The 9,272-nt window shown below is 39.1% G+C and overlaps 1 protein-coding gene across 3 annotated transcripts in view; it reads right to left on the bottom strand.

Annotated features, from left to right (window-relative positions):
- Window positions 1-435: 435 nt before the first annotated feature.
- RAB18 (RAB18, member RAS oncogene family) overlaps window positions 436-9,272 on the bottom strand; it is a 34,551-nt gene continuing 25,714 nt past the window's right edge. For 2 of the 3 annotated variants that reach the window (XM_023740586.1, XM_023740585.1), the window contains one exon: window positions 436-7,521. In XM_023740586.1, the coding sequence (XP_023596354.1) occupies window positions 7,346-7,521 (176 nt within the window). In that variant the 3' untranslated portion in view covers window positions 436-7,345. The remainder of the gene's footprint in view (window positions 7,522-9,272) is intronic. The other variant, XM_004386243.2, reaches the window with a different exon arrangement.

Below are 9,272 nucleotides of genomic sequence, written 5' to 3'. Positions count from 1 at the left end.
GTACTTCTACAGATTAACGCAAAATGGAAAAAGGATGGGTCCTCTAATGAATAACAGAAGTGAAAAATGAAATCTAACTATGCAGGCAGAGGTTGCAATAGGGGTAGGAGCTGATGTCCCCGCAACACCCCAAAGCTCCAGGCAGTGTCAGGCAGACTGGAGGCGGGAGTAAGAAGGGGAGCCAAGCATTATGCACAGGGAATTCCTGAGGTAGTGGGAACGTTCTCTATCTTAACTGTGGTAGCTGTTACGCAAGTTAAAACCGAACCTGTGGCTGTCAAGTCGATTCCGACTCACAGCGACCCTACAGTAGGGAGGGGAACTGCCTCATAGGGTTTCCAAGACTGTAATCTTCATGGAAGCAGATTGACACATCTTTCTCCTGCACAGCGGCTGGTGGTTTTGAACCACCCACCTTTTGGTTATCAGCCGAGCTCTTAACCACTGTGCCCTGGGGCTCTTACACAAGTTATACAAGTATAAAACTCATCTCTTAAAATGAGTGCATTTTATTATGTGTAAAACGTACCTCAATAAAGGTGACTTTAAAAATTGCCATAGGAATGCATCCTCCACAAATACGAAACATACAAAGTTATTCACTGCAGCTTTATTTGTAATTGCAAACACTCCAAACGCCCATTCATAGGCAACTGTTTGAACGAACTATGTAATCCACACCATGGAGCGAGTGCAACCATATAACAAGAATGAGGAAGAGCTCTATGAACTGATCATATATAATTTTTCAGGTTACGTTAGGAGAAAAAAGCAAGGTTCAAGAGCATATGTAGTATGCTAACTATTGTGTGGAGCCCTGGTGGTACAGTGGTTAAGAGCTTGGCTGCTAACCAAAAGGTCAGCAGTTCAAAGCCACCATCTGCTCCTTGGAAACCCCATGGGGCAGTTCTACTCTGTCCTATGGTGTCACTATGAGTCAGAACTGATTCCACGGCACCTAACAACCACCACCGTGTAAGAGATGGAAAAAAGAATACTGCATAATTTTTGCAAAAATAGAAACGAAAACACAGGAGGAATAAACCAGAACCTAATGATAATGACCACATTTGGGGAATGAGAGCAGGATGGAGTGAACAGGATAGGAACTCAACTTCTCCGACACATCTTTTTATACAGTACTGACTTCTGAATCATCTCTTTTAATTATTCACAAATAAAACTAAAGGGGATGGGAAAACTAAACCCTAAAACTGAGGGCAAAGGAGCCTTTGGTGGTGTACCGGTTAAGCACTCGGCTGCTAACCAAAGGCTGCAGTTCCATGAGAGAAAGACCTGGTGATCTGCTCCTGTGAAGATTATAGCCAATAAAACCCTACGGGGCAGTTCTACTCTGTCCCATGGGGTTGCTAAGAGTCGAAATCAACTCGATGCCTCCTAACAACAATGACAGAAATTGAAGGCAAGCAGAAACAAATGGACTTATTATATCCAAATGTAATAAAACTACACAGAAAAAATTACTCAAATAATTGGAACACTTCTGACTGTACAACCATAGTGAGATAATATCTAAGGACAGAAATGCAAATAAATTTTGACTTTTCTCAGGACGTCCGTGGCTGGTAGTTCTATGGAATTGTAATCCTGAAGCCATTCTGTAAGAGTGATTGAATAGTATTCCTGTCATCGTGATGCTGTAACTGTGTGAGAGGTAAGTGCAGGGGTGGATTACCCAACAGGCAAGGTAGATTTTAGTATTTATGGTAGATTCCAAGTACTTATGCAAAGTAGACTCCAATACGTACAGTAATTTAGTACAGGACAAAGTGGTACGACAACTCAGTAGGAAAAGGATTTAATATACGGTAGTGGCACAACCAGTTATCCATATGAAGAACAAGACAGCTCCCTGCCTTGTGCCATAAACAAAAGTGCATTCCAGGTACAATAAAAGTTTAAAAACAAAACATAAAACAAAAATCTCAGAAGACGTTTAGGAGATGGTATGTACAATCTAAGAGTTGGGGAACCCAGAAGCTATAAAATACAAAAAATAATTTTTTTAAGCAAAAACCTAGCATAACAAAGCCAAAAGGCAAACATTAGGTTAAAAGGAAAATGCCTGTACCACACACTAGGGTTAACATCTGAACTCTACACAGAGGCCATATCACTGATAACAAAACCACAAAAAACGGAACCGAAAAATTGGCAAAGATATGAATAATCATTTCACAGAAGAGCAACTCCAAATGGCCTACAAACACGAAAAAAATGCTCCACAGAAAATGCAAACTAAAGTAATAGCAAAATCACACCTTACAAATATCAAAGTAGCAAAAAATTAAAATGTACGAACACCTCCTGCTGCTGCCGGAAAACGCAGGGGAATATTACACATTCATATACTGCTAGTGGAAACGTAAACTGTTACAGATATTCAGAAAGCAACCTACAAAACATATCAAAACTAAAAATACACATTGTTTGACCCACAGATCCAGCTCTTAAGACACTTAACCCAAACAAACAAAAAGATGTGCAAAGACACTTGTTACAGCACCATCTTCAGGGGCCTAAAACAAAGGTAACATGGTAAATGATCACTCACAGACGGATGAATAAATTGTGGTACCTCCATACCATGGAATATTGTTATCATCATTAAAAAGGGCAAGTTAGATGTACATAAGCTGGTTTGGAGAGATTTTCAAAATCTATTGTTAGGAAAGAAAAGCACACGCAGAGATTAGTATGCAGATGATCCCACTTTTGTAACATAAACAGTTAATACGTGTATGTGTGTGTACACAATTACAGGGACATGAAGAAATGCAGAAAGGGCACATATGTCAGACTGTAACACTGATTATCTCAGGCGGGAAATGGGAGAGGGAGTTTTCCGATGACAAAGGAAATTAAATCTAAAAGCAAAAGAACCTATAAGGGCTCCTTAAAACAGCATTTATACAATGTGTGTGTGTGCGTGTGTGTGTATACATACATACGTATACACATATATGTGCATTCGTGTACATGCAGATACACACACACACACCCCCCAATCCATGAAGAAACATGAACGTGACCTCCCGAAACTGCTAACAGTCACTTAAGAGCAGAGTGGCTTTTCGAGTGGTGGTTTTATTTTCTTCCTTATGTAAATGATTATCAACATACTGGACTCAATGTACAAATGAGAAAAACATACACTTACACAGCACACGTGCATTTGCAAGAAAACTCAATTCCAACATTTAAACAAGTAAGAAATTTATTGACTCATGTAAGTGAAAAGTCCAGAAACAGACACGACTTCAGGTCTGATCTGATGCAGAGATTCCAGAATGCATCAGCGCGCCAGCTTCCATTCCCTCATTTTCTTGGTGTGGCCATCAGGCGGGCTCGAACGCTTACGGGAGAGAAACTGGCTGCAGCACATTCAGAACCTGAACCCTCACGCTGCACTACCTCCAAGAAGCTGTCTTCTTCAGCAGCTCCTGAGGAATCCTCAGCAAACATCTCCTTGTATCTCAGTAGCCTGAGTGGAGCCAAAAGCCTATCCCTGAACCATTCACTATGGCCAGGGGCGGGGACAGCACTGGCTGAAGGAGGCCAGGCCAAGCCTAGAGCTGGGGTTGCAACAATCCCACCCAAACCACATGTGATAATGGGGCGGGGTAGTTATCCAAAGAAAAAATGAGTGGTGGTATTGGGAGCAAAGAATTAAAGAAAGTAATACAAATATCCAATAAATATACTAAAGTGCTCAGTCTCACTAGTAATCAAATAAACACAAATACAATCACATAATTTGCTGCTATCGGATTGAAAAAAAGAAATACCCTACCAGCATGTGTGTCTGTGTGTATGAAACAGCTTTAACCAAGAGGGTGACTTTACACCACTTTTATAATCAGAAACATTACTTATTCCTAAATATGGAACGGTAAATTAGCAGCAACAGTAAAATTTAAAGCCCCAAATGTAACAGGTTGACTTTTTTTCTCCAGCCTGACAGATGCTGCAATTTTGAAGAAAAAAAAAAAGAGAGAGAGGGATTCCTAGGTAAATTTATATTTAATAGCCCCAAGTCTTGACTCAGACCATTACCTCTATCTATCCTCTTAACAATTCCAGACAAAACCTACAGTGAAGTCTCTAGCTGATTTTCTTCCACAGAGTTGGGATCATAACCAGTAAAATATCTTATATCTAACTATGGAAAATACGTAAGGGACAAAACACGTCTTAAGTATTACTGGCAAAATGGACCCCAAGGAATAGAAGGATGACGCTTGAATAATGAGAAGACCTACAGTTTATGGTACCTAAAGGATTATCCCAGTTCACCTGAAAATCAGTTAGAAAAAGTACACATTAAGCTGTATTTAAAAATGTAGATATAAGTCTGTACCATCCCACAGTAAGCTAAGTACTGGTGTAGAAGAGTCCTCTTATGAGCTATGGATCAGTACCACACTTAGTACAGAATCATGCATATTTCTTGAGTATGCAAACTACAATGAATCAAAATTAAGTCTAATTTCACTGCACTCAATTAGAAGCTCAATGCCAAGTATGAGTTTGTAGACAGCAGTTAAGTACTTGAAATGAAAACACTCACTAGATTTTAATTTCAAGTAAAAGACTGTTCCCACATCTAATTACAAAAAGGAAGTTAAGGTGCCATAAATGCCCTCACTCTGTACCTTTTCTAAGTCAGGGATTTTCATTCCCCCCCTCAGAAGGTAATAGGACTAAGAGACCACCTACTCTACTCTTAGGTCAAATGACTTACAGGGCTGTCTTACATCAACAGGATTCACTCTATAACCAATAAATCTGAAATAATTTCATTACATATAATAAAGAGAGTGATAAAGAAACGGGAACTACCTTAAACCTGCAGGGTTACCACAAAAAGCTAGTAACTGGTCATACTAAAAGGAGCAGTGGTTAAGAGTACAGGCTCAGGAGTGAAAATCCCTTCCCTGGACTCCAGCTCCACCACTGATTAGCTAAGCGGTCTCTGGGAAGTTATCTAACATATCTAGGTTTCAGTATCCTCATCTTTAAGAGGGAGATAAGAAGAGTACCAATCTGGGAAGGCTGCTGTGAGGTTTAATAATTCAGCACTTAGAACAGCACCTGGCAACAAGGAAGCTTTCAATAAATGTTAACTATTACTCTTAATAGAAATTTAATGCAGTTAATTATTTATTTGCTTAGGTCTATGTCAGTATGCCTAGAACTCAAAACACTATATTCTAATTGTTCTAATTTGTACCATCTGCAAAAGGCACTTTAAGACTATTTAAAGGTTTCTGAAAAGAATAACAAAACCCTCATTTACTGAAGTGATTGATTTTAGGTATTATAACCGCCTCACTTATGAAACCTCCACTATGAAATAAGTGCAACAAAATAGTAAAATGAAAGCCAACTAATATAATAAAATTTGAATAACACTGTATTCAGGTGGTCCTTAGCTGATGAGAGTAATAGGGAAATGTATAATACTTCCTACACAAACGCATCTAGGGAAAGCAGGCTATTATATTTATTCAAAAACTATAAAAGGTTACAATGTAAATCAAACAACATTAGTTTTTTAAGTTATATTCAAGTGACTCATATGTATCCAAATTCTGACCAAATCAAGACAACAATCCAATGCACAGAAAGGAAGATTATTGTAGCTCAAGGAGCCAGAAGCAATAAACAGAGAAGTTGTGTCAATACACACGCCATATAAACATACAAATCCGAAGTTTTAATGTTACACAACAAATCATAAGTACACGGTGTTAGCTACCTTTCTCCAACATTATAGTAGTGAATGTTTTATATTTAGTAAAAGTGTACAGACTGTATAAAACCTTTAATCACATGTAACATAGTCTAACAAGCGTTAACCAAGTAGAATGTGAGGTTTTCATACGTGAAGATGTACATTTCAGAAAGAACCCAACTTGAAGTAAATCCAATAAAACACGTGTTGTAAAGGTGACCCACAAAAATGCTCATCAGTTGCGACTGTATACAGAGAACAAACTGCCCAGAAATTAATACCAGAATCTTACTGAGGGGTATTACAGTGACCGGCCGTAAAGGACAATTTATTTTGGTGATTAAAACGTCAGAGATCAAGGTAAATTAAATGAGTGAAAATAAATATATAATGTACAACAGCAACAGGTTAGAAAATGAATACTGTGGAAAAGATTTATCAGTCTGTACAAGTTGGTTTGGTAAAGCTGTTGGCTACTTGTTACGGTAAATTATCAAGATTTTCATTGCGACAGTATTCTCCCACCCACACCAGAATCGGGATGCAATATGCCCTTCTCAAACTGTCATTTAGTGTTATTTTTCCTCCCACCTCTCAAAACACAGAAATAGGTTTTTGAATGTCAACTAGCCATTTACGAAGTCAAGATACTGATATTCATAAACATTCAACAAGTTACAACTGAGGTACTTGGACAAACACTAACAACATTTATGAAAAAAGGGAGTTGGTTTTAAAAGTCATAAGAACTCTGTGAGTTACGGTGAACACACTATTCATGTCCTTCTGAAACCAAAACGGGGAAAAGCTTACTGTCACTGCCAACCACCACAGAACTAAAAACGCTGCACGAAAGAGCCAGGAGTCCAATGTACACACCACGGGATTAAAACTCTACTTAAATAGTTAAGTTACTAATTGAAGTAAATTAAAAAGTAAGACCAAACTTTTTTAACATACCAATGCTAGTTTAGAAGCATCATCAGAACAAATAGAGATTTAATTATAAATTGGCCTGGGCTACTTTCTGTAATGAGAATTTTTCTTAATACTAAAAGAGAATCTGTCAGCAAACATCCTAGAAAAGCTGTGGAATCATGCTCTTTGTTATTCCTGAAAGAAAACTTGTCAGGTTTGCTGATATATGCATACCCCCCAGTGTTTCTGGGAGTTCTGCATACCAAGTAATTCAATAATCAATAGAAGGATTTAAGCAAAAAGGAGATCAAAAGCAGATCTTCTATCAACATATACTAAATAGATGGATTTTTTAAAAGATCTTGTATCAACATATACTAAATAGATGGATTTTTTAAAAAATTACATGATAAATGTAAATCATAAAATCAAATGTACTTACAAAGGTACACCTATTTTATGTCACATAAAAAAACGGCAGACTGCAAACTGCATGCTTACCATGTTACCTGGGAAAGCCGATGAGTGGGATTTCCTGCAAATATTTACTGTCATGATACAAAACAAACGTGTGCAAACTGCAAGGTCCCTAACAGAGCAGTTAAAGAGTTTATATACAGAAAGATGTCACTATCTGATTGCGTGTGCGAAGGGGGATCTCTCCCAAGTCTATACCACCGAGCAGTAACCACCGCACGCCCCGCCGTCGTGACCTTCCTCCCGGTGGGACAGTTTCACTCCTTTGGTCTGGTTCTCGCTTTCCCACAGTCCAGGCGTCTGAATGATCTTTTCAACCAGTTCTTCAAAGGCACATTGTACACCGTCACAGGTTTTTGCACTTGCCTCTGAAATTCAAGGAAAAATGTCATGGTATGTTCCTTCCCAGTCCCATTCCTATGTTTTTCTGGGAAATTATTCTGGCATAAATAAATCAAGAGCCAGAACAACATATTAAGAGCCAAATCAATAATTTCTCCCCACAGGTTTAATACTAGCGAATTTCACCCAACTCTCAAAATAGAGCTATTTAAATTATATCCTTAAGAATACTGATATATAAGCCCAATATTTTATGACAGAATTGTAAACTGAAAAGCCTAATTCAAATATTATGCCAAAATTTTCTTAATTTTCAGTTAATTCTTAAAACTACCCCCTGAAAAAGATATTATTGCCATTTTAGAATAAGGAAATTGAGGCTCTAAGTTAAATCATTGATCTGGTTACTCTGTGCCTGCCACGAAGCACCTACATGTGGCTGGATAAAATAACCCACAACCCTGAGACTGGTCCCATTTTAAACTTATGCTTGTGAAACTCAAGTGAACACTAAGCACTACAATTCTCTAGTGAATTACCTTTTTTCACTGTCTGAGATAACTATTTTATTCCTTCATCTCAAAACTCCTCCATCTCAGCTGATGATGTAGTTTTATGTTGAGAAAAACAGAAGCAATCCGGCAAACATCTACGAATCATCCCACTAACAAATTTCCCAGTCTATCTGCATGTATATCCTTTCGCTCTGGCTTCCCTCCTGTTACAATGCATGAACTATCCCTGCTGTGGTTAAGCGCTCAGCTGCTAACCAAAAGGTCAAAAGTTCAAACCCACCAGCTGCTCTGCATGAGAAAGATGTGGCAGTCTGCTTCCGTAAAGATGACAGCCTGGGAAGCCCTATGAGGCAGTTCTACTCTGTCCTACATAGAGGGTCACTATGAGCTGGAACTGACTCGATGGCAGTGGTGCCCTCTCTACTTCTTGGATCCCCATCCCTTCACATTCACTTAATGATCATGCTTCCTTTCCACTGGATCACACCAAGAAGCCTAAGAACCTGCTGAAATGATTTTCCATCTTACTAGGAAAAAAAAAAAAAAAACCGCCCTCCAGCCAACATATCCTTCTAGCAGCCTTTCTCTCTTCTCCTTCGGAGCGAAATTCCTCTAAAGAGTTATCTACACAGGCTGTTTCCACTTTCCTATCTCACACTCTTCCTTCAAACTAAGTAGGCTTTTGTTCTCACTCCACTGAAAACATCCTTCTGAAGACCACCAACGTGGACTATCTTGTCAGATCAGTGCCCTTACCTGACACCTTGCAGCATTTAATATTGCTGATAGCTTCCTCTTTCTTTAAATACTTGGTTCACTTGACTTCCAGGACTCAAACACTCCTGGTAATTCCTCATCTCACTGGCATGTCATTTGTGGTCTTGCTTGCTGGCACCTCCTCTTTCTGCTGACTTCTGTCTTCATTCTTTCCTGAAGTGATCGCTCCAATCCCATAACCTTAAATGCCGCCTAAATACCAATGACTAACGTGTTCACTGCATATCTGAAAGGCAGCTCATTCTTGCCTCTAAACAGAATTCGTGATTCCCGACTACCTTCCCCACACCTGCTCTTCCCTCAGTCCTCCTCATACCAGTCAATGGCAGCACAACTCACCTAGCTGCTGATGCCCAAAACTCAACTTACCCTTGCCTGCTCTTTCTTACCTTCCACAGCCCATCTACCAACATGCCCTATCAGCTTTAGGTTCAAACTATCTCCCAGCTCTGCAGACTGTCCACCACTACAGCTATCCTAGTCAA

The sequence above is a fragment of the Trichechus manatus genome, unplaced genomic scaffold (genome assembly GCF_000243295.1).
Source record: "Trichechus manatus latirostris isolate Lorelei unplaced genomic scaffold, TriManLat1.0 scaffold00160, whole genome shotgun sequence".
Classification (NCBI taxonomy): Eukaryota; Metazoa; Chordata; class Mammalia; order Sirenia; family Trichechidae; genus Trichechus; species Trichechus manatus.
This window is presented reverse-complemented; position numbering and strand designations above follow the sequence as displayed.